We start from the raw sequence: 25,923 nt of genomic DNA on the forward strand, positions 1-25,923 counted from the left end.
CCCAAAGGTGCAAAGGTTAGGCAGTCTTTGGCCCATAATAAAAGATATGGGTTCCCTATGTCCTGGGTCCTTCATGTAATGTAAACCACTGCATGTGCATGTTTTATCTGAGCCTCTTGGTGATGCCCTGTGGGAATTCGGGTTTGGGCAACTGACACAACAATGCTGATACTCCAGCTTCTGCTACTGCAGCAATTAATAAACTATCCTCTGCCTCTAATCTGGGAGTCTAATGTCTTTTTCCAGCATCCATGAAATGGCAGCAGACTGACTTGTTAGCTTGCAAGTAGAGTAAAATTTCTGACTCTTCACTAGTGATAATATACCTTATAAAAACAAAATGAGCCTTCAAAACTCCCCTTTATCTGAGATATCTCGATAACGTCTCTTTTCCTTGCTAGGAGCGCTGACTAGAACATGTTTAAAACAAATCATTCTGGCAAACTGAACGGGAGAAAGTATTTGCAAATTGCAAATTATATATCTGATAAGGGGTTAATATCCAAAATATATAAAGAAGTAAAAAACAAACAATCCAGTTAAAAATTGGGTAGAGGATCTGAATAGATATTTTTCCAAAGAAGACACACAATATGAAAAGATGCTCAAAATCACTAATCATTTGGGAAACGCAAATCAAAACCAGAATGAAATATTACCTCACACCTGTTATAATGGCTATTATTAAAAAGATAAGAAATAAAAAGTGTTGGTGAGGATGTGGAGAAAGGAGAACTCTTGTGCACTGTTGATGGGATTGTAAATGGGTACAGCCATCATGGAAAACAGTATGAAAGTCCCTCAAAAAATTAAAAATAGAACTACTGTATGATCCAGCAATTCCACTTCTGAGTATATATATATATATATATATATATATATATATATATATATATATATATATCCAAAGGAAATGAAAGCACTGTCTTGAAGAGATAAATGTACCTCATGTTCATTACAGCATTATTTATAATAGCCAAGCTATGGAAACAATCTAAATGTCTACTGATAGATGAATGGATAACGAAAATGTGGTATATTTATCTAATGGAATATTATTCAGCCATAAAAAAGAATGAAATCTTGCCATTTGCAAAAACATGGATGGATCTTGAGGGTATTATGCCAAGCGAAATACGCCAGACAGAAGTAGACAGATACCATATGATCTCACTTACATGTGGAATCTAACACCCCCTACACACACACAAAACAAAAAACCACCACCAAACCCATAGATACAGAGAACAGATTGGTGTTTGCCAGAGTGGGGTATGGGTGTGTGTGTGGGGTGGGCGAAAGGGTGAAGGGGGTCAAAAGGTACAAATTTCCAATTATAAAATAAGTCAGGGGGGACTTCCCTGGTGGCACAGTGGTTAAGAATCCGCCTGCCAATGCAGGGGACACGGGTTCGAGCCCTGGTCCGGGAAGATCTCACATGCCGCGGAGCAACTAAGCCCGTGCACCACAACTACTGAGCCCGCACGCCACAACTACTGAAGCCCACGCGCCTAGAGCCTGTGCTCCGAAACAAGAGAAGCCACCACAATGAGAAGTCTGTGCACCTCAACAAAGAGTAGCCCTGCTCTCTGCAAAAAAAAAAGTAAAAAAGAAAGCCCGTGTGCAGCAACGAAGACCTAGCACAGCCCAAAAAAATAAATAAAAATTTAAAAAAGTCAGGGGGATGTAATGTATAACATAGTAACTATAATTAATAATACTGTGTTGCATATTTGAAAGTTGCTAAGATAGGTCTTAAAAGTTCTCAGCACAAAAAAAATTTTTTTTAACTATGTATGATGATGAATATTAAGTAGATATTGTAGTGATCATTTTACAATATACACAAGTATTGAATCATTATGTTATACACCTGAAATTAATATCATGTTTTGTTATCGATTGTACTATACCTCCATAAAGAAAAATCATTCTGGGGTCTTCCCTGGTGGCGCAGTGGTTGAGAGTCCGCCTGCCGATGCAGGGGACACGGGTTTGTGCCCCGGTCTGGGAAGATCCCACATGCCGCAGAGCGGCTGGGCCCGTGAGCCATGGCCGCTGAGCCTGCGCGTCCGGAGCCTGTGCTCCGCAACCAGTGAGAGGCCGGCGTACCGCAAAAAAAAAAAAAAAAAAAAAAAAGAAAACTCATTCTGGGAAAAAAGGCAATTGTAACTACAGGAATGACATAAAAGTTAATTAGGGTTAAGAACTAAGAGCACAAGCAGACATACCCAGAACTGAGCCCAGGATCTTCCTAATAGTATTTGCGTGGCCACAATTTCACTTCCTCACCCACACCTTTTGCTCCTCAGATTTGCATAATCCAGGTAAGGCCAATAGTTCCCTTAGACTCCAACAGCAAGTCACTAATGGTTGTACCAAGAATCTGTATACAGTTGACCCTTGAACATTATGGGTTTGAACTACGTGGGTCCGCTTATATGTGGATTTTTTTCAGTAGTCAATACTACAGTACTACTCGATCCGTGGTAGGTTGAATTCAGGATTGCAAAACTGCAGTTATGGAGGAACCGTGGCCAAGAGAGCCAACTATAAGTTATATGCAGATTTTTAACCGCTTGGAGGGTCAGCACCCCTAACCTCTTTGTTCAAGGGTTTCCTGTATTTTTCTTTTTAGAGACCACAAGGTACATAAGAGTCTCCAATCTTCTTTGTGTATTCTCAGTCACTAACTAGTTCTTAGGCATAATATTCTTAAATTTTATTATTGGCCTCTAAAAATGTTCTGTGCGTCATTGCATTTTAACTGTTCAGTCAAGGTGATGGGCTATTCAGAATCATCCACACTGTAATCAGGGGCCCACAGGTGCTTACAATGACTAGGTGGGGTTGAGGTTAGAAATTGTTTGTGGCATCAGACACTGAGAATTACAGGTCAGGAGGTAGAACTGTATTAGAAAGAGTAAGGGCTTTGGAGTCAGAGAGACCTGTCTGAATCTTAGTTCTACCACTCACTGATGAGGAATTTAACGTCTCTCAGCTTCTTTCCTAATAAGCAAAGTGCAGTCAATAATTACCACTCTACCCTCCAGCCCTCCAACCCCTGCGCTCCGTTGCACATGATTGTTGTGTTAATTAAATGAGACCAGGCATAGAAAACACATGATACTCATGCCAGTGAAGCACAAAGTTTCAGAGCTATAAAAAGCTACCATTATGCGTTTTTTAAAATTAATTAATTAATTAGTTTTTATTTTGGGCTGTGTTGGGTCATCACTGCTGTGAGTGGGCTTTCTCTAGTTGTGGTGAGCAGGGGTTACTCTTCGTTGTGGTGTGCGGGCTTCTCATTGTTGTGGCTTCTCTTGTTGCGGAGCACGGGCTCTAGGTGTGTGGGCTTCAGTAGTTGTGGCACGTGGGCTCAGTACTTGTGGCTTGTGGGCTCTAGACCGCAGGCTCAGTAGTTGTGGTGCATGGGCTTAGTTGCTCCATGGCATGTGGGATCTTCCTGGACCAGGACTCGAACCTGTGTCCCTTGCATTGGCAGGCAGATTCTTAACCACTGCACCACCAGGGAAGCCCCCATTATTTTTTTTAATAAGTATCTTTGACCCTGCTTACCAATATTGTCACAAATCACTCATTTACAAATCAGAGGAAAGAAAGCAACCTATGAGAGTGCTTGCCATCAAGGCTTTTATTTGCGGAATAAATTGAAAAACAGAATGCAGTATATCTGGGAATGTCAAAATGAGCCTTCTTTAACGACTGGTTTGGAGCTGGCACAGCACTTAGTCCAGAATTATCAACAAGGAGAAAGGAGTTAGAGAGCCACAAAATAAAATCACAGGATTTAGAAAGCAGGCAATCCTGATTTTCAGGAAAACTAAGAAAGCCCAAGTATTATACACTCTGGCCTGGGATGCAGAATGAGGCTAGTTTGGGGGTTGGGACATAAACAGGACCGAGATGCTGTTAGATTGTGGGGAAAGAGAGAATGTCATCCCTCTATTATTAAAGCAGAGCTCAGATACCAGGCAAGTTCTTTACCTGAAGGTCCAGGGTAGAGAGGGCGAGGGGAGCAGTTCAGGAGGCCTGGTATCCACCTCTCTCTCGTGTGCAGAGCTAAAATGAAGTCACTTGCAGCTGCTGTTTGAAGGTAATGTAGAAGCAACCAGGACTTCATAATGTAAAATCTTGGAGAAGAGAGAACTGCAGGGAGAGGTAAGGTAACAGTCTGCAGCTGCATTTTCTCTCAGAGCAGTTAACCATTCTGGGTGTGGGGCAAAAATCTAAGAAGGCAAGAGAAGAGCTTGGGCAGAGGGCCTCTACTAAAAGGCAGAGAAACTTCTCAGGGAGGAAGAAATGAAAAGCAGAGGCTTGAAAGGTGAAGGGCTCAGTAAGAAGGAGACGGTAAAGTATGTGCCCAACACCCAGCCCTTAAGGCATTTGCCAAATTTTCCAATTGAACAAGGCAGGAAGCTAGGAAGTCAAGCAGAAGGGCTCTGAAGAACAGAATCAAGTTGGTGTCAGTCTTGTACTACTGAGGAGACAAGGGTAGAAATCAAGACTGACCTAGTGATGAGCCCAGTCAACTCCCCAGATCTGCTGGAACCCTGGACAGCTATACTTTTGGACACGTTAGGTTTGAGATGCCTGTGTTAGTTTCCCAGTGCCGTTGCGAATTACCACAAACTTTATTATCTTGCAAGTCTGGGGGTCAGAAGTCTGAAATGGGTCTCAGTGGGCGAAAATCAAGGTGCTGGAAGGGGTAGTTCCTTCTGAGATTCAAAAGGGGAATCCATTCCTTGTCTCTTCTAGCTTCTAGAGGCTGCCAGCATTCTTGGTTGTGCCCACATCACTCCAGTCTCTGCTTCCATTGCTACACTGCCTTCTTCTCTGACTCATCAAGCCCACCTGAATAATCCAGGATAAACTCTCCATATCAGCATCCTTAACTTCATCACAGTTGTAAAGTCACTTTTATGATAGGTTCCAGGGATTAAGGCATGGACCTATCTGGAGGAGGCCCTTATTCAGCCAACCACAATGTCTGGGTGGGGTGTTGGGGGAACCCAAATAGAGATGTCTAAAAGGCAGTTGAGTATAAGGCTTTTGAGCTCAAGGGTATTTGGACTACAGCTATAGCTATGAAGTCACTGGCATGTGTGTGCTAACGTCATGGGTGTGGATATTGCCAAGGGGACAAAATGTAAAGAAAGGCATACCTTTGGGGAACACTAATATTATATAAGTGAAACTGAGGGAGGTCATCGTATCCCTTAAACCATAACTTGCTTGATAAATATCTTGTAACCTGTCCTCAATCAAGCTTGCCTCAATTGTTCTTGCAGACTGCATACCCTTCAAGCTTCATGTAGCTTAGACAATATATCACAAGACTCCTTAAATCACCTCCTACAGATAACACCTCTGATATATGAGTCACTATAGTAACAGTTGCTCAAATTGTTTTTCAGGAACACAGAGCTTGCCTTGCCCAGATCAAACCAGTCGAGACCATGGACTGGGTGACTGTCCAGTGGATAACCTTTTGACATCAGAAGGCCAAAAACTTCACCCTCAGAACATATAAATGCCACCATTTTCTGAACATGCATCCCATGAAGAAGCATGTAACTCAGATATGCCTGTACAGAACCCCAATTACTGTACATTTTTCTTACCTTTAATCATCTTTCCCCACACCTCAGACCACCCTGCTTCCTTATGCTGTAAGTAGCCTGAGCCCCTCACCTTCATGAAAGTGGATTTAAGACTTGTTCTCCCGTCTCCTCGCTTGGCTGCCTTGTGTATAAATCGTTTCTCTGCTGCAAACCTTGGCGTCTCAGCATTTGGCTTGCTGCGAGTTGGGCAAATGAACCTGGTTTGATAACATAAGGAGTGGGTGTATCAGCTAGGATTAGAATCAGCTGCATGGAACAGAAACAAACAACAATGGCTTAAATAAGAAAGACGTTTATTAAATTGTTAAGGAAGTCTGGACTAGTATGGCAGCTTCACCAGATCACCTATACACCAGTTCCACCTATCTTTCTGCTCTGCCATTTTCAGGTGCATAGCTCCATCCTCAATGGTGCAAGTCAAGATGACTGCCAGAGGAGTTCTGCAATCCCATCCAGGTTCTAGGCAGGAAGAAAAGGGACGAAAGGGCAGTTCTCCTAGCTGAGTCTGCTCTTCCCAGAAGTCCCACGTGACTCACTTTCACTTGACTCACTGACCACACCTAGGGAAGTTGGACAGTGTAGTCTTTTATAGGTCCATTACCACCCTAAAAAAATAAAAATAACCAAGGTTCTGTTACTAGAAGTGAAGAGGAAAGTGGATATCAAGGAGGCAAAAAGTCTCTTCCAGAGTGGACAAAAAGAAACCTACAAATGAGGTTAAGAAGGAATGTTCAGTGAAATAGGAGAGGAACCAAAAGTAGGGAGCTTGTGGCTGTGTCCTGAAGGGCAGTTCCCCGTCTTCCAATGAATTCAAAAAGGAAGTGGATTTAGATATGGCACCTGCTGTGAAGAAGGCCAAAGAAAAGCATTACCTCTCCACTTTCAAGGTATTCTGCTGGAGAATCGGCTTGGGTAGAGGGGGCAACTGCTTCCCCTGAGAGGATCCATTAGAAAATCACATACTGGGCTTCCCTGCTGGCGAAGTGGTTGATAATCTGCCTGCCAATGCAGGGGACATGGGCTCGAGCCCTGGTCCGGGAAGAGCCCACATGACGTGGAGCAAATAAGCCCATGCACCACAATTGCTGAGCCTGTGCTCTAGATCCTGCAAGCCACAACTACTGAGCCCGTGTGCCTAGAGCCAGTGTTCTGCAACAAGAGAAGCCACTGCAATGAGAAGCCCGTGCACCGCAACAAAGAGTAGCCCCCACTCACCACAACTAGAGAAAGCCCACGTGCAGCAACGACGATTCAACAGAACCAAAAATAAAATAAATAAATAATTTTTAAAAAAATCACATACCTTTCCTGAATTTTTCGTATTTACTAATAATATAGGGCTTGGTTGTGACCTGCTTGATTAACTTTAGGGTGGAAAATAGAAGAAAGCTATCAAAATCTTCAGGCATGATAGCTACAAAAAGAATCTGGCATATATTACAGCCTACATTTTGTTTTATTATGCTAAAAGAGTACTCAAGACCTTGATTTATGATACAAAAGGCCCTTCTTCATTACCTATCTTGAGAGATAGTAGGTTGAGAAGTGGTGAAAACGGCAGGCCCTCCCTGTCTTTTCCCACTAAGCACTGATTCTTCTTTTTTTTTGAAAGCAAAATATTTTTATTCCATATTCTGGAGTTAAGAAACAGCTTCTGGTGTTGTTTTTCTCTAACATTCTACTACTTATCCTTAATAGAGTCTCCGTAGTCCCACTCCCATTGAAAAACCAGTTAGCTCATCATTTCTCTGTGGTGATAAGGAAAAGAGGAGTATGGACAGCAAAATCTATTAGTAATTCTTAAATCTTACTTTATGCAAATTTTTTTTCTTTTTTTGAAGTATAATGGACCTACAACACTGTGTTAGTTCCAGGTGCACAACATAGTGATTTGATTATTTCTGTACATTACTAAATGATCACCATGATAAGTCTAGTTACCATCTGCCACCATACAAAGATATTACATTATACTGACTACATCCCCATGCCGTTCATTTCATCCCTGTGGCTCATTTATTTTGTAACTGGAAGTCTGTACCTCTTAATCTCCCTCACTTATTTCACTCATCCCCCACCCGACTTCTGACAACCACCTGTTTGTTCTCTGTATTTATGATGTTTGTTTTACTGTTTGTCCATTTGTTTTGTTTTTTAGATTTCACATATAAGTCAAATCATATGGTATGTGTCTTTCTCTGACATTTCACTTAGCATAATACCCTCTAGGCCTATTCATATTTTCACAAATAGCAAGATTTAACTCTTTTTTATGGCTGAGTAATATTCCATTGTGTAGCTATAGCACATCTTCTCTATCCATTCATTTACTTATGGACACTTAGGTTGCTTCCATATGTTGGCTATTGTAAATAATGCTTCAGTGAATATAGGGGTGCATATATTTTTTCAAATTAGCATTTCTGTTTTCTTCAGAAAAATATCCAGAAGTGGAATTGCTGGGTCATATGGTATTTCCATTTTATAATTTTTTGAGGAAACTCCATACTGTTTTCCATAGTGGCTGCACCAACTTACACTCCCACTAACAACACACACGTTCCCTTTTCTCCACATCCTTCCCCAACACTTGCTATTTCTTGTGTTTTTGATAATAGCTATTCTGACAGGTGTGAGGTGTTATCTCATTGTGGTTTTGATTTGCATTTACCTGATGATTAGTGATGTTGAGCATCTTTCTATGCACCTGTTGCCCATCTGTAAGTCTTCTTTGGAAACATGCCTATTCAAGTCCTTTGCCCATTTTTCAATCAAGTTGGGTTTGTTTTTTTTTTATGTTGAGTTGTATAAGTTATTTGTATATTTTAGATATTAACATCTTATCAGATATATCCTTTGCAAATACCTTCTCCCATTCAGTAGGTAACCTTTTCGTTTTGTTAACAGTCTCCTTTGCTGTGCAAAAGCTTTTTAGTTTGATGTTGTCCCACTTGCTTACTTTTGTTTTTGTTGCCTTTGCCTTAGGAGACATTTCCAAAAGAATATTGTTAAGACTGATGTCAAAGAGCATACTGCTTATGTTTTCTTCTAGAAGTTTTATGGTTTCGGGTCTTACATTTAAATCTTTAATCCATTTTGAGTTTACTTTTGTGTATAGTGTGAGAAAGTAATCCAATTTGGTTCTTTTACATGTAGTTGTCCAGTTTTCCCAATGCCACTTATTGAAGAGGCTGTCTTTTCCCCATTGCATATTCTGCCTCCTTTGTTATAGATTAATTGCCCATATAAGTGTGGGTTCATTTCTGGACTCTCTATTCTGTTCCATTGATCAATGGGTCTGTTTTTGTGCCAGGACCATACTGTTTCAATGACTGTAGCTTTGTAATATTGAAATCAGGGAGTGTGATATCTCCAGCTTTGTTCTTTCTCAAGGTTGTTTTGAGAAAGACAAAACAACTTGGGGTCTTTTAGGTTTTCACACAAATTTTAGAATTTGGTCTAGTTCTGTGGAAAACGCCACTGGTATTTTGATAGGGATTGTATTGACTCTCTAGATTGCCTTGGGTAGTATGGTCATGTTAACAATATTAATTCTTCCAATCCATGAGCACAGTATACATTTGTGTTGTCTTCAATTTCTTTCATCAATGTCTTACAGTTTTCCAAGTACAGGTCTTTTACCTCCTTGGTCAGATTTATTCCTAGGTATTCTTTTTGATGCAATTGTAAGTAGGACTGTTTCCTTATTTTTTCCTTCTACCAGTTCATTGTTAGTGTATAGCAATGCAACAGATTTCTGTATATTAATTTTGTATCCTGCAACTTTACTTAATTCATTTATTAGTTCTAACAGTTTTTTTTGTGACATCTTTAGGATTTTCTAGATATAGTATCATCATCTGCAAATAGGGAGTTTTACTTCTTTCCTTACAATTTGGATGCCTTTTCTTTCTTTTACTTATCTGATTGCTGTGGCTAGGACTTCCAATACTGTTAAATAGAAATGGTGAAAGCAGGCATCCTTGTCTTGTTCCTGAATTTAGAGGAAAGTCTTTTAGCTTTTCACTATTGTGATATTAGGTGTGAGTTTGTCATAAACGGCCTTTATTTTGTTGAGATATGTTCCCTCTATACCCACTTAGATGAGTTTTTATCATGCATGGATGTTTAATTTTGACATTTATTGAGAGGATCATGTGATTTTTATTCTCCATTTTGTTAATGTGGTGTATCCCATTGATTTATTTACATATATTGAACCAACCTTGCATCCCTGTAATAAATCCCACTTGATCATCATATATGATCCTTTTACTGTATTGTTGAATTCAGTTTGCTAATATTTTGTTGAATTTTGCATCTATGTTCATCCATGATATTGACCTGTAATTTTTTTTTTTTTTTTTTTTACAGCTTTGTCTGGTTTTGGTATCAGGGTGATGCTGGTCTCATTGAATGAATTTGGAAGCATTTCTTCCTCTTCAACTTTCCAGAATAGTTTGCGAAGGATGAATTAACTCTTCTTTAAGTGTTTGGTAGAAGTCACCTGTAAAGCCATCTGGTCCTGGACTTCTGCTCATTAGGAGTATTTTTGTTTTTCTTTTTTTAATCACTGATTCAATTTCATTACTGGTAATTGGTCTGTTCATATTTTCTACTTCCTCCTGACTTGGTCTTGGGAGTTTGTATATTTCTAGGAATTTATCCATTTCTTCTCAGTTGTCCATTTTATTGATGTATAGTTGTTCATGGTAATCTCTTATGACCCTTTATATTTCTGTGGTGTCAGTTGAAAGAGGCTTCTCATTCATTCTTGATTTTACTTGGGCCCTCTTTCTTTTTTAAGGATGAGTCTGACTAAAGGTTTATCAATTTTGTTTACCTTTTCAAAGAACCAACTCTTAGTTTCTTTCTTTCCTTCTTCCTCTCTCTCTGTCTCTATTTCATTATATCTGCTCTGATCTTTATTACTTCTTTCCTTCTACTAACTTTGGGTTTTGTTTGTTCTTCTTTTTCTGGTTCCTTTAGGTGTAAATTTAGGTTATTTATTTGTAAGCATTGGTTCTTTAAATATCTTTTTTTTCCCCTTAATATTATTACGTGCATACCAAAAAAATTAAGTCTCCTAACCTAGTCTGATTCAGGAGGCTTGTAAGTTAAAAATCTTCTCATAGATCTCTTCCCAGTCTCTAACCTGTGTACACAGCATACAGTGTTTGTTTGGCTAGCATAGTGATATTTTCTTATATCACACATGCCCCATCCAAGAATTATATGAGGTGCTGGTTTCCAGAACCAACATTCTTTAGCCCTATAACTACTGAATATTACTCAAGACAAGTTAGCAACCATTGTGAGGTAAGAAGCTTACAGGTGGACTCTGCTATCACCTGGATTAAGCCTACAGATAAATCTTTCTGGGACAGGGAATAGTGGTGGGCTGGAGCCAACCTCCTAAACATTTCCTACTCTAAACTGCCTCTAATGCATGTATTTCCATATTGATATGTCTCCTTTCTTGAGATTACCCTCAAAGGTTCAGGACAAGTTGGCTAGGGCTGGCATAATCCTAGTAAATACAGTATTAAAAACTATGTCTGTTGGGCTTCCCTGGTGGCACAGCAGTTGGGATTCTGCCTGCCGATGTGGGGGGCACGGGTTCGTGCCCTGGTCCGGGAGGATCCCGCGTGCCGCGGAACGGCTGGGCCCGTGGGCCGTAGCCACTGGGCCTGCGCGTCCGGAGCCTGTGCTCCGCGGCAGGAGGGGCCGCACCGGTGAGAGGCCCGCGTACCACAAAAAAACAAAACAAAACAAAACAAAACAAAACAAAACTATGTCTGTTAGGTTACTGGAAAAGTTAGACATATTTAGATGATGAGTCTATGAAAATTAGGTGCCCATTTAACCTTTTGACCAAATGTCTCAAAAAAGCTCTCAAAGTAAATGGCATTGGTGAAGGTTGTACTTCATTGATTCTTGGTCCTGGTCACTAATAGAGAATGAGACATCACCTCATGAGTGAGTTATTAGAATTATGGACCTGAGTCATGGATATAAATCTCTAATTCCAGGCACTTCTCTCCCACTATATCACTTCAGTTAAAAAAAGTCATTCCAGTAAGCGTCCTCTCCCTTCCATGCAATCTGCCCAACTGTTAATTTGACAAATTGCCCTGTCCAACCAGTTCAAAATTAGCTAACATTTAAGGATTTACTGAGTGCAAGGCAACACGCCAAGCACATTCACTTGTGTATGCCTCACAATAACCCTAAGGACTAATATAATTAAGGTCAGTTTGCAGATGAGGAAACTTAAGGCACAGGAGAGCTAATATGTCTACGATTCTGTTAAGCAGCATCAACAGAGAAATCAGACCCTTAGGCTGTCTTCCAACATTAACCAGTAAAAAGAACAAGAAATTCTTGTCTTACAGACAATACGGCATGCCCCAACTCATACCATAGGCAGGTGACTCAGAAATCTATAGATTTCCCCTATTATCGCAAACTGGAAAGATTTGTCATCTCTTGGTCCAGACGTATTACCCCTGCCTGATTCAGGTAGGTATCCTGAATTTCATTAAACTTATAAACTGAATAAGAAAAGCCATAATTTCCAGAACTTAGGCAGTGAACGTGTTCTGTTGGAGTGTAGCTCCCAATGCAAAGTTCCTGCACTGAAATGAAAGCAAGCATTTATATCTTTCATTTTCTATGGGAGAGGGAGGCAGAGGACAAGGGGGTTGGGAATGGGTGTTAGATTGACCATGCTGGGGCATCTGTAACATCTGGAGCTACGTTTCGATGTAACTGAACATTCTGAATCATATCTGAATTAAGAACAACATTGTTGAAGGTAGGGACAAAAGGTTTTATGATGCCTAGAACTTCACAGAAAGAAGTTCTGTGAAGTTCAAAGGTTTTGACAAAAACCTTCCTTGTATTCAGGAAGTAGAAAATTCCTATCTGAAATGGGAGGCAAGGTCATCTGCTGTGAGAGCAGGGGAGACCAGTGATACAAGCTTGAGGAGCATGATGACCTTCTAAATTAACCACGAGGAAAACAGGGAGAGAATGAATATATAATAGGACAATTGCACAGGGTTTCTGCTGATTCAGTTGAATCAAAGATAAGTTTACAGGGGTGCAATCAATAGAAGTGTGTGATTTTCTCAAACAGTACCCAGATCAGGTGTGGAAATGGAGAATGCAGGTCTGGAAGATACCAAGACCACAAAGCCTCTGCTGTGGACAGCGTGAAGAACATGTAGGCTCCACTTGTGAGGGCTGCATTAGTGCAGAGGCCTAGTGCTAAAGGCCCTGTCTTTAGCAACAAAAGGAGGTGTGGGAGTTATATAAAGAGGCTAATAGGGACTTCCCTGGTGGTGCAGTGGCTAAGAATCTGCCTGCCGATGCAGGGGACACAGGTTCGAGCCCTGGTCCGGGAAGATCCCACATGCCGTGGAGCAACTAAGCCCGTGTGCCACAACTACTGAGCCTATGCTCTATAGCCTGAGAGCCACAACTACTGAGCCCACGTGCCACAACTACTGAAGTCTGTGTGCCTAGAGCCCGTGCTCTTCAACGAGAAGCCACCGCAATGAAAAGCCCGCCTGTCACCATGAAGAGTGGCCCCTGCTCGCCACAACTAGAGAAAGCCTGCGAGCAGCAAATGAAGACCCAACGTAGCCAAAAATAAATTAAAAAAAAAAAAAAGAGGCTAATAGAGATGACTCACCTAATATGAAGTTTCGTAACCATGAAAAGGCAGTGTCAGTACATGTGATACTACCAAGGTAATGTACCTGTGTGTGACCTTTGGCAGTAATAACCTGAGCCTATTTACTTAGCTATAAAATAGGGACAATTCTTGTTCCACATACCTTATGAGTTAGTGAGGATGAAATGAAATGTGAATATACATTATAACTATAAAGCAGTTTAGTGATGGGACTAGAATTTGGGTAAAATGCCATGCTGATTTGGATTACTAAGAGACAGTTACAGCTATATGTGTATAAAGGTTTTATGATGCCTATGTATTTTATTCCATGAGTATGTGAAATTAATTTAAATGAGGGAGGTAAAAAAAATAAGAGCAGTCTAGGGTGTCAAATGTCCTAGAGTCATCAGAGCCATTGAGAATAGAAAAGAAAGCTAGACACGACAATTGGGTAACTGCTAACCTAATTTTCCACTATGTGAATTTTCCACTTTCAAGGAATTTGATGAGGATATAAAATAAATTATTTCAGTGCTTACCAGTTGAGAGCTTTCAGATGCCACTCAGTGAACGCTCAACAGCAATCTTATGAGGTACAGGTTATTCCTATTCTCCAGATGGCAGAAAAAAAGTAACTGCAAAGCTCTAAACCAGGGGCCGAGAACTTCTGTGAGCACCAGTCACTATTTTAGGCTTTGTGGGCCATAGTCTGTTGCAGCTACTCAATTCTGATGTTGTAGCACAAAAGCAGCCCTAGATAAGACATAAATGAATAAATGTGGCCATGTTCCAATAAAGTTTTATTTACAAAAACTTTGGGACAATGGGCTGCTTACTAACCCCTACTCTAAACATGTATTTTCCAATCCCAAACCCAGCATTCTTTGTTACACCACAAATAAAATTAACTAGTCCAATGGTCGTTTTTCAAAGGAGACTTCCAGCTATAGACACATATTTAATGGCACCAATGTGAACACAGGCACATTTCTAATGAATAAAGAAAGAGTAACGGCTTCCCTGGTGGCGCAGTGGTTGGGAGTCCGCCTGCCGATGCAGGGGACATGGGTTCGGGCCCCGGTCCGGGAAGATCCCACATGCCGCGGAGCGCCTGGGCCCGTGAGCCATGGCCGCTGAGCCTGCGCATTCGGAGCCTGTGCTCCGCAACGGGAGAGGCCACAGAGGCCCGCGTACAGCAAAAAAAAAAAAAAAAAAAAAAAAGCAAAAAGGAAGCAGCCCATTAATATGTCTGGTAAAATGGGGTTAGACTAAGACCAAACTGTGGTCAAAGTATCTTGGTGGTGGTTTCAGCTATGTCACTCAGCTAGTTTTTTCCAGTGTAAATATGTGTTGTTTTTTTTTTTACTTCTTTAATCTTTCTTAGTATACAGTTTTTTAACATCTTTATTGGAGTAGAATTGCTTTACAATGGTGTTTCTGCTTTATAATAAAGTGAATCAGCTATACGTATACATATATCCCCATATCCCCTCCCTCTTGCGTCTCCCTCCCACCCTCCCTATCCCACCCCTCTAGGTGGTCACAAAGCACCAAGCTGGTCTCCCTGTGCTATGCGGCTGCTTCCCATTAGCTATCTATTTTACAGTGTAGACAATCTTTATTGGCAGGTGTTGAGTGCAAGAAAAATGGTAACAAATCCAGAGGGATGGAAAAGGAGGCAGGGCATGCTCCCCTCCCCTAAGTGAGGACTTTGTGACCAGGTCACTGGAGCAAGAGCACCTGACTATGGTCACTTTGGGTCCAGAACCCCTCAAGTAAGCTCCCAGGCAGGAGGGCTCCTCACATGTGGGAAGGGAGCAACACTCTGGAAAGGGTATGGGCTATGTCCCACCCCAGGCTACTTGCCTCCTGCCCACAGCATACCTCAGCCCCTCAAGAGGAAGGTGTCACAGCTCACTGTAGGGGTGTTTCAGGACTGAGTTACTAATAGGTGTTACTAACCCTATTCCTCTCCAAACCCAGGTATCTGCCGTATGCCTCAGTTCCCCTGCTCTGTGATTTGCTAGGTTGGACTACAAGGTCCTGTTAGTGGTCCAGCTCAATTGAGTAGTTCCCATAGTTCCCTGAGCCTAAAAAAGGTTAATTTCACCTCTCATCTGTATAATAGTGCAGCTGGATTCTAAGAATCTCTAAGATCTCTTCCAGTTCCAATACTGAGACCTCTAATGTGACTAAAATAGCTAACTTTAGTTCATATAGGTATCAGCCTTGCCTGTATGAACTGTACCATAATAGCCACTCTTATTCTGTGCCCAGCAATCTTACTTGGTATCTCAAGGTACTCTAATATGAAGAGCCAGAAGATCTCATCACCAGAAATGAAGCTAAGTTGTAGCTAAGTTGGTTTTGGTTTACTCTTGTGTGACCTTGACTGAAATGAAATAGCTTTAGCCTAGTCAACTGGGGAGGGCGAGCCACTGGTAAGGCCTCTTCATAGACAGCATGTGAATTTCATCACACCCTTTTCAATTTACAACAATCTTTAGGGGTTAAAGCGAAAAGGTACAATATAATGTCTATAAAGAAACTGAAGAGGGACTTCCCTGGTGGTGCAGTGGTTAAGAATCCGCCTGCCAATGCAGGGAACACGGGTTTGAGCTCTGGTCCGAGAAGATCCCACATGCCACGGAGCAACTAAGCCTGTGTGCCACAACTACAGAGCCTGAGCTCTAGAGCCCATGAGCCACAACTACTGAAGCCCGTGCTCCGCAACAAGAGAACCCACCACAATGAGAAGCCCGTGCACCGCAATGAAGAGTAGCCCCTGCTCACCACAACTAGAGAATGCCCGTGCACAGCAACGAAAACCCAGAGCAGCCAAAAATAAATTTAAAAAAAAAAATAAAAAAGAAACTGAAGAAAAGTTTGAGGAAAAGGATGACAAAAAGGTGTATCCCTACATACCATGAGAATAACACCTAACTAAAATAAATTGCCAACTTATGAATGGAATATGTAGAATGTATGGTAAAATTATAAAGGTGAACATATCAGATTTAGAGACAGGAATTGGAATCAGTATTCAAGGGCACTTAGTGTAAGAATCCTAGATTAGGAAAACAAAGAGTTCAGAGGAAGCACTTTTGTTATAGACCACGCATGGTTCTAGTTCTGGACCTGTGCTGTTAACACTCTCGCCGTATGTGGCTACGCAAACCTAAACTCATTAACGCTGAATAAAATTAAAAATTCAGTTCTGTAGCCACACTACCCAAATTCCGTAACTACACCTGGTTGGTGGCTAACTGGACAGCACGTATTCAGTCTGTCATCACAGAAAGTTGTATTGGATAGTGCTATTCTAGACAAAATCCAGAATATAGGGGGCACCTGGAAGAAACACTTCTTAAATACACCTGGCTCTCACTTTTGATACTACTCACCAAGCCACCTATGAAGAGACACTAGGAATGAAGACATGTGGGTTATACAGTGCTAGCTTTTTGGGTTTCTTTATTTCTAAGAGAGCACACACCCCTTACAGCTAGGAATGTCCCTTCTTTTGAATTAACTATAGGAACTTATAAATCACTAGAGGCACTTATTGAGTACAACTGGCCTAGAAAGCAGCAGGGACTCAGCAATTCTCTGCCAGCATAGGCCTTAGTTGACTTGGGAAACACAGAAATAAATCAGTTCCCTGGTCTCCATGTCTTCCCATATTGGTCCAGAACTCTCTCAGAAGCTAACTGCTACACCATCTCTGGATATCACCTGAATTACAGCAGGCTTTCTTTTGCTTCCCCAAACTGTTTCTGCACATGTTTCCAGACTGACTACTTTCTCACATTTCTCCAATGACTAAAAATAAGATTCACAAGTTACAAAGTGCTTTGCCAGGCCTTACAGGCCTACGTACTCATCCCCATCACTGTTGATAAGGCTTCTTCCTGGTTTCCTCACTGTCACACAAAGAGATGGCTCTCACCACCGGCACAGACTTACTTCCCCCACCGAGAATTTCTCTCAGTATTCGTTATGGCTTAGTTCAAGCTCACCATTCCATAAAATTTCTAGGGACTACTCTAAACATGTACAGCACAAACTGTATATGAAATAATTTAGTATATATACTACAACCATGTACTATACATACCACAAAACTATGGCCAGAAACACATTCTTCTTTCTATATTTGGCATAAATGCTGCAGTGCTCATTCTGGCCAAAGAAACCGGGTGGATTACTGAAGTGTTCTAGGGCAGGCTGTCCTAGAAGACCAAGTAAACACAATCTAGTACTATGACTAGTAACAATGCTGCGTATTTTGAGGTATTATATTTTTCAACCATCTTGGTATGTCATTAAATCAAGCACATTAGAAAAATCATGATCTGTGACTTTGTTTTTAATTCTCAAGCCTTATGATCAGATAATTTACAAATCTGTGCTAATGATAGAGCTCCTCTACCTTAACCCTTCTGAGTTGGCAAAAGCATCATTACCAATCACATACCTACAGTAGTTCTACAGTTGTGTTTCTGAATACCTGTTTAAAAGACAATCCTGAATTATAACTTAGTCTGACTTTGTAAAGAATTCACAAGCAAGTTTCCCAACCTATCATGTCACAGTGAATTTTAAAAACATCTGATCTTAAAGATCATCTCTAAAATGTGAGAAGTACTAAATATTCTTTATCTGATGCTATACATAAACCACACTAAAATGCCCTTCATTAAGTAAAACGCAATATTTTAGATGGAGAATTTTAATTAAATTGGCATATTTAAGACCAAAAAGATAAAGTGGACATTGTCAGTGTATCTTCAGCCCTTGCCTTAACAGGTGAATGAACACAACTTGAAACACAGGTGAATCTTGCTGGTCTATGAGACAGTGAAGGGAGCTTCTCAATATTTAAATATATTAATATAACCAGTTATAGAAATCTAAATATAAAACCAATCTCCTATAGGGTTTGAGAAGGCATTCACCATATCCCTGAAAAGTTTAACATTCCTTATTCAAGTTTAATCATCTCTTTAGAAGGGGAAAACACTGACAGTACTTGCTGAACCAGAATTACTATCAAAATTCAAAAAGCTGACCATATTCATTTAGCCACAAGCCAATCTTATTTAAATCAGGACAGAAATATTACATCAGCTATTCATGACCTGAATTCTAGTGTATGAGATCAATTTAAATATGGTACACATAAAAAGTCATGAGACAGCTGTTTCATAATAAATAAGGCAGTGGCCAACTATTACTCATTAGTAGCTTTTTTGAGATAAGCTATCAAGTCTGCCCTTTCTGACTTCTTCTTAATGCCAGCGAAGATCATTTTTGTTCCAGGGATGTACTTCTTGGGATTCTCCAAATACTCCATCAGCGTCTCCTCTCCCCAGGTGATGCCTAAACAAGGAGGGATGTATTGTTAAGTATGTCACACTCTTGAAAAAGTGTTTACCAAAGGTTACATTCATGCAATTTGTGCTTGTGTTAGTTAACAATGGCCCGCCTCTTACCTTTGTTCTTGTTGGCATCTGTGTAAGAGAATCCGACAGCCTGACCTGTCTTTCGCCCAAACAGACCATGGAGATTTGGCCCAGTCTTGTGCTTGCCTCCCTTTTCCACAGTATGGCACTGGGCACACTTCTGAACAAAAATCTTCTTGCCCTTCTCAATATCACCCATTTTTAAATCTAAAAGTGAAAGACTCAATTAATTAATTTTTTTCTCCAAGTAAAAAAAGTGTAAACCAATGATCAACTCCAGCCACTAACGCACTGCAAACTTATGACATTATATACCAGGTTGAATTTTGTTTTACTTAGTTCACTTGCAAAAGATTCTTTAACACAAAAAACACTATCTGGAAGAACTTCCTTAAAAACACGTCTCTGAGTGTGTGTCAACTAAAAATTGACACTTGACATCTGCTTCTACAAGCGTTAAGGCACAAGCCACTGCAGCTGCTGACCTTCAACACATCCTGAAAAGTTCAGGGTAGAGATCAGGAATGAGGCACTCTGTGGTCTGGGAAAAACTGGCAAAAGAGGCCTTTAGATAAATAACCTCTGGCTGGGGAACCAAGATCCCACAAGCACATGCTGGGGCCGAGGAAAAAAAAAAAAAAAGAAATGCTGTCTCCCAGTCTCTGGTCCCCATTTTGCCCCAAACAGAACTTACAGCTCTTACTTTGTGCATTTTTTTCCAGTTGACATACGTGATGAAAGCAAATTAGGAACCTACTTCAAAACCATTTCAAAAGATGACATCAAGGTCACAAAGTCACAAATCTGAATAAGCTGAACTATGAATATATTAAACCCAAACCACCAAAATTCCAACTTTTAAGGCGGTCTAATTATTCATACTACAATTTAAAGCCACCTCTGAAGATAAGGCAAAATACATTTTTACAAAAAGGGAGATAATGGTTGATTCAGCCTGCTCAGGTCCCTCTAAATTGCCTTGCTGTGGGTGGGAGGCCAGCAGCAGGCTTTTGAGGTCTCCCCGGGAATGCCCATTCTCCAGCTCTGGGATCCCCGGGGGAGACCACGAGGTCATCCATCCAAGCCGGTTTCAAGGACACTGTGATGAAACCTACCTCTCCGAGGTGCCTGAGCAGGTTAAGGGGGGAAGCGACAGGTGGCCAGGAAAAGTAATGACTTATTGGAAGAGCAGCAGCTTTTGCTCTCTTGGAAAGAGGACGTGACGCGCTGCGCAGCGTCCACCGACTCCCGCCCTCACTCCGGAGGAAATCTTGTCTATCACTGCCATAGCCCCGCAGTCCCGACAACGGAGGGCCCGCGTCTCGGAAGGAACCGCGAACAAGCCGCCTCCGAGCTTACAGGACCTTGACCGAAACCACGCCACGACCTAATTAGGGTCCCGCCCCACCTCACGCCGTAGCCCGCCGGGCTGGGCGCAGTCCAGGGCCCCCCATTCCCTGTCCCCCACCCGGCCCCCGCTCACGGGCCTCAGTCCACCCGCGCGCCCCCCACGCAGGCGCGCGCCCTCATGGCTCGGTTTCTCGCCTGCCGTGGCCTCCGCGCTCCGCGCCCACCGTTCTTTCTCCGTGTACGACTAAGCCGTTCCCGCTCACAAGCCAAACGTCCCGCTCTGTAATCCCAAGGACACGCCGGTCCGCGCCTAAGTACGGGTGAAAATGCAACCAAGCTGGCTCCGCCCTCTGCCCTCCTGACGTGCGGCCCGGCGAACTGACACGTAGTGACGTCGCCGCGCCCCATTGGCTCGGGTCTCCGGGGCTGAGTTAGGACCCTGCGCGCGCGCATACCTGCTACTACTGTGAGGGGAACAGCGTGAATGCCCTTCCTCTCCCGGCCTTTCCCTCCAGGCAGTTACGACAGGCCATTAGAGGTACGACACCGAGGTTGTGCCGGGAGGGGCTGACGTCAACCTCGGGCCTTAGGGTGCATGCGCGTGCCGACGGGGAGGGTGGAGCGGAGTCGAGGGGTGGATCGAGGGCATTAGCCTGTAAGGTAACGGGTCTCCTGCTGGTTGACTTAATGCTGTTTGAGCCGCACGTTTTGCCTGCTTAGAGGGAGACGGTCAACTTTGACAAACGTAGAGGTCTCCTGGCTATCATCCCTTCACCTGGCGACCTTTACCCAGACTCGGTCGTATTTCCGCGGCTGGCGCCAGATGCACCCCAGAGAAATAACCCGGAACCAGGAGTTAAAGAGTTGGACACGAGCTCCTGACCTTGTTCTGGTTTTGCTTACACCCTGTGACTTTAAGTCATCTTCTTCCAAATCTCCCCTTGGTGGAGCCCAGAAGACAGGGGCAGGTGCGGCAGTTGAGGCAGAGACTGGATTATAGCTCTGGTCCTTCAGCTGCCGGCTTCTTTTCTGCCAACACCTGCTTCTCGCGTTTGTGTGCAGAAAGAGGGAGGAGTGTGTGCGAACAGCCTCCAGGAAGAAACATTTTTACGTGGTTAGAGAATTCTTGGAAATCTAGAGAGAATTTGCATCCCAGCTAACCTAGGCGAAGGTCATGTTCAAGTAAGCTAGTGTGGTTGGCCTTTAGATAAATAACCCCTTATTGGGTAGCTAATATTAGAAATTCTAATTCTAATATTAGAAATGCAGTTTTGATCACTACAACTTCCAGTAATCATACTTTTCCTCCAGAACTAGCTCCCCTTCCTGACATGCTCCGTTTTGTCAGTGGGAAATTTCTCGACTCCCTTCTCCCTCAAATTAAGCCCCCGAGTTCGAATGCATTTTTCCTCCTTTCCCATATTCTGTCTAACGCTGCCGTATTCATTCAGTCAAGTGTATATTGAATGCATATTATGTGCCAGGCACTGTCTAGAAACGTGGAGTAAATCAGTAGGGACTTCTTCTCTGGTGGAGCTAACGTTCTACCATCTTCCTCTCGCCTCCAGATTAAGCAATAGATACCAGGAGGTTAACCTAGATTGCCTCAGATCCCTCTTAAACCACAGTTCCTATAATTTTTGCTCCAGACCACTTATTTCCCCATATGACTAGATTATTTTTATTGTTTTCTAACTGTGTCCCGATTTCCCATTTCCCTCTCTCTAATCTCACACACTGCTGCCACAGAAGTGTGCTATAAAACAGAGCAGAAATCACAACTTGAATATTCAAGACATTTTGTGCCTTTTGGAGGGGACCAAGGTAGTGTTTAAGTGTACTACTGAAGTAGGCTCATTTGGCTAGGTACCCAAGTTTTTGAAAGACCAAGCTTAGCAACACTTTGCAAATTCAGCCTATACTTCTGAAGCCAAGTCCTGATATTGCCGCCCATATCCCTTAAAGGAATACTTGGTCCTTAAATAGGTAATTGTCCTATTAAAATCTTCTGTGTTTGTGGTATCAGAAGTTACTAGTCTTTGTTCAATGGACTGATGGGGAGTAACAGCATAGTGCTGGTGCTGCAGGTCATGTAGAAGTAGCAATAAATCAACTGGCCTAGTGAATTGATTGACATTTCAGGTTTATTCCTATGAGGGGGAGAATAGAAACAGAAGTTCTTAATACTTTTAACTAAGGAAATTGTGGATTAAGAGTCTTGTTATTGAAAGTATTGGGAAAATGAGGAGAAAGAGAACAAGAGCAAAAATGAACACTTGGCACATTCCTGTAGTAAAGCAGATACCATAAAATTTGTGCTTAATATCATGTATTCAGGTTCTAAAGAGATTCATAGTGCTTACAGTATATTCAAGATACCTGAGAGAATTAGTTGAGGAGAACAGTAATATTCTGCAAGTTGCTCTGTTTCATACTCATATATCTGTTCTCTCTACCTCCATCTTTTCCTAGAGTAGTGGCTGGTAAGAGGTATAACCATTATAAAACAAATGCCTTAGATTTCTCCTTCCAGCAACACAATGGGTGACATATTTTTAAAAACCTTCGTGGTGAAAAAAATCGAGTAAAATACCACCCCCTCAAATCAAACTATAATGAGGTTGCAAGAAAGTGAGGGAATCTGGTTGGGGGCAGGGGTGAGGCAGGGAATAAGAACTGAAAACTGTGATAAGCATAGCTGATTTCTAGAGCCACCTTATGGACGTTTGCTGAAGTGAAAGAGCCTTAGGTTTTAAGAGCTGCTCTGTGGAATAGAAGTAAAGCTTATACAAGGGAGGAGTGGGGGAGTGGGGAGGGGAAGGTTGGCTGAGACCCCTGCATAACACTAGAACACTTGAATCTAAAGGATAAAATATAGTCTGCTTTACTGGCAAAGGGAAGAACCAAGTTAGTCTTGTCTGGTTTGGCCTTAGGTACTGGGTGGGAGGAAAAAGTATCCCCTGATAATTCATAACCACAGGTCTGCCCTCATGCAGGTTTAGGGTTTGATTTTATTTTACCTGCATGGTCTAAGGAACCTCTAGCAGAAAAATGAGCAAAGTAGTTGTGTATGGGCAGTGTATTCTGGTGTCTGGCAAAAACAAACTCAAATTTCCAGAGGAATGTCTCAACCGAGGCCCCTTGAATTCCCACACTCTTAAGAAATGCCAAGCATGAGATGATGATGAGAAACAACAAAGAGAAAAATTACAGTCCATAGGTGTTGGAATTATTAGATATCGTTGGGGAAGTAAAAACCTTATCAACAAAGAGAGACCTCTTCACATCACTGTGGAAAGAAAGCAAACACATTTATTGTTGAATAAGCACATTATAAAATAGCTGTATATAGGTAATCCACAAGAAACTACCAAATCAGAATAAGACCTCACACAATTTATACAGCTAAGCTAATTATAATCCTTTTCTCTCACGCTGTTTTTAGCTAGCATATAACATGAGGCTTTGGGATCAGTAGTACCCTATTTTCCATTTGGCAGCACGACTATCACTTATTATTTGGATTAATAGTAACTTGTTTTCCATAGGAGGATTTGACATCACAGTTTGTGGCCAGATCCTTCTTAGTTAAGTTTTTCTTTTTTCACATTCCTTCACCCTAAGTTCACTTGGGATTTGTGGTAGCCATTTGTTTAATTAGTTGTCCTCATTCAAAAGAAAAATAAAACTTTTATTTTCCTGAGAAACAAATGGTTACACCTACATTAAGCTCTCAAGGTGAAGCTGTATCTTCCGAGGTGTTTACATTTCAAAACAGTTGAAGCCCAGGCCTTCAGAGAGACTTATTTACATTCCAAAAGGTTAGAGTGAGAATTTAGGCTCTTTAGATTTTCCTAGGAAACACTCTTAGAAGGAGGGAAAGAGCGGAAATGGTTTCTTTTTCCTTTATAAACAGAAAAAATAATTTTTATTTATCTTTACAACGTATAGTATGAAATGACATTGAAAACATTTAGATAAACAAAAACGTGCAACAAACAAGGGACTATCAAAAATAATGTGGCAGATTTTAAAAAGAGCCAAAGATAACTTGGATAAATGAAAGTTATAATCATTGAAATAAACTTAATATAGTATGATAAGCTTTATAGAAAATTCAAGGACAAGCAAATCTAAGCCATAGCTACAACTAAAGGAAATGATAAACACAAATACATACTGTAATTCTGAGAGGGCAGGCCAGGGAATGGAATGAGGAGGAGCATATAGGAAGATGGAGGTTTTTGATAATATTTGAGTGATTGGATTATAGATTAATTGGTTTTTAAAAAATATAAAATAAATAAATATGGCCAGCCATCCCACATTAAAAACTCAAAAGAATGGGCCACAAAGCACATTTTAAAAACAGTTTTTAAAAAAAGACACAAATGAAAGAATAATGAACTGGAAGGTAGATATAAAGAAATTACTAAAGGTAATATAGAAAACAAATGGTAGACTATAGAAGAGAGAAATTAGAGAAGTTAAGACATAGGAAAGATAGAACAAGGAGGTCTATTTAGAGTTCCAGAACAATAAAATGGAGAAAATTGAGGAGAGGCCTATGTTTGACAATATAGTGTCTGAGAATTTTCCAAAACTTATGTAAGACATGAGTCTCAGATTCAGGAAGCACATGAATGCAAGCAGGATAAACAAAATCAACATTAAGACACATGTTGGTGGAACATCAGAACCCTCAAGACAAGGAGAAGTGTTTAAAATAATCAGGTATAGAGACTTCCCTGGAGGTCCAGTGGTTAAGACTCTGCTTCCACTGCAGGGGGCACAGGTTTGATCCCTGGTCAGGGAATTAAGATCCCACATGCGGTGCGGCCAAAAAAAAAAAAAAAAAATCAGATGTAAAATATTATCTACTTAAAAAATCACAAATAGACGTGTAACAGGTTTCTCAATAGCAACAATGAAAACCAGAAGTCAGTAGAGTAGCTGAACAGTAAAGTAAAAGAGTAGAGTAAAAAATAGAAGTCCTTAACATCTCAACTGATTGAAAAAATAGGTGTAAAGCCAGAATTATGTATCTAGCTAAACTTTTATGCAAGAATGAAGGCAAAAAATATTTACAGAAAAGCAAAGTGAGAGTTTATCACCAACAGATTCTTACTAGAAAAACCTCTAAAGAATGTACTTCAAAAAAGGTAGAAAATTATCCAAAAGGAAGCCTGAAATTCAAGAAGGAAGGGTGAAAAAAGTAAATATGTGGATAAATCTAATGAAAACATTAACTGTATAAAAAATAAAAATGTTTAATTTGGAAAGTAAAAGCCAAAGTAGTTAAAATATTCACTATAACATTTAAGATGGGAGAGTATGATCAGAGTTTAGTTTTAAGTTCAGTATATTGTTCTTGAAGTAGTCATGTTAACACTTTAAGCATAACCACTAAATGGATAGGAATAGAGTGTATAACTTCTGAAACACTTAAAGGTAAAATGGAATTTAAAAATTTACCCAATCCTGAAGATGTTAGGGAAGGAGAAAAATAAACAGAATGTCAAAAGTTCTGCTTCCAGGAACAACAGAGTAGTTAATGCAGACGAACTCTTTGCTGAAGACAATTTGAAAAGCCGGGTGTTTTAGTTATCTACTGCATAACAAATCACCCTAAAACTCAGCAGCTTAAAACACAAACATATTTATCATCTTACAATTTCTGTGGGTCAGGAATCTGGAAGCAGCTCAGCTGTGTTCTGATTCTGGCTCAGGGTCTCAGGAGTTTGTAGTCACAAACTGTTGGACAGAGAGCTCAAATAGG

At 41.1% G+C, this 25,923-nt stretch overlaps 2 protein-coding genes and 1 long non-coding RNA gene across 4 annotated transcripts in view; 1 reads left to right on the forward strand and 2 right to left on the reverse strand.

Annotated features, from left to right (window-relative positions):
* LOC307191371 overlaps positions 1-14,786 on the reverse strand; it is a 70,424-nt gene extending 55,638 nt beyond the window's left edge. Inside the window, exons 1-2 of the long non-coding RNA XR_013829737.1 lie at positions 13,869-14,786; positions 5,716-5,842 (exon numbers count right to left, since the gene is read on the reverse strand). This is a non-coding gene — a long non-coding RNA (uncharacterized lncRNA). The remainder of the gene's footprint in view (positions 1-5,715; positions 5,843-13,868) is intronic.
* An 87-nt stretch (positions 14,787-14,873) lies between these two features.
* On the reverse strand, positions 14,874-20,710 carry CYCS (cytochrome c, somatic). 2 transcript variants are annotated; one of them, XM_079931379.1, is made up of 3 exons: positions 20,369-20,710; positions 18,825-19,001; positions 14,874-18,711 (listed from the first exon to the last, which is right to left on the reverse strand). In XM_079931379.1, the coding sequence occupies exons 1-3, from the start codon at positions 20,595-20,597 to the stop codon at positions 18,563-18,565; spliced, it is 555 nt and encodes a 184-aa protein (XP_079787505.1). In that variant the 5' UTR covers positions 20,598-20,710; the 3' UTR covers positions 14,874-18,562. The 2 variants fall into 2 exon arrangements, with proteins under 2 accessions (XP_079787505.1, XP_079787506.1); XM_079931380.1 differs by having other exon boundaries at positions 17,448-18,711; positions 20,340-20,457.
* The window catches only part of LOC307191369 (uncharacterized protein), a gene marked incomplete at its 3' end in the record, with an annotated part of 547,413 nt that continues 542,045 nt past the window's right edge, over positions 20,556-25,923 (forward strand). Inside the window, exon 1 of the mRNA XM_079931381.1 lies at positions 20,556-20,682. The remainder of the gene's footprint in view (positions 20,683-25,923) is intronic.

Source organism: Stenella coeruleoalba (assembly GCF_951394435.1).
Source record: "Stenella coeruleoalba genome assembly, chromosome: 9".
NCBI lineage: Eukaryota > Metazoa > Chordata > Mammalia > Artiodactyla > Delphinidae > Stenella > Stenella coeruleoalba.

Bases quoted from the DNA above. Each gene is read 5' to 3' on its own strand.
- CYCS (XM_079931379.1), bottom strand. From the start codon at position 20,597: ATGCGCGCGCGCAGGGTCCTAACTCAGCCCCGGAGACCCGAGCCAATG. The intron at 19,002-20,368 runs GTGGGCGCGGAG...TTTCACTTTTAG, and splicing joins TCGTACACGGAGAAAGAACG to ATTTAAAAATGGGTGATATT. The intron at 18,712-18,824 runs GTAAGAGGCGGG...CTCCTTGTTTAG, and splicing joins AGATGCCAACAAGAACAAAG to GCATCACCTGGGGAGAGGAG.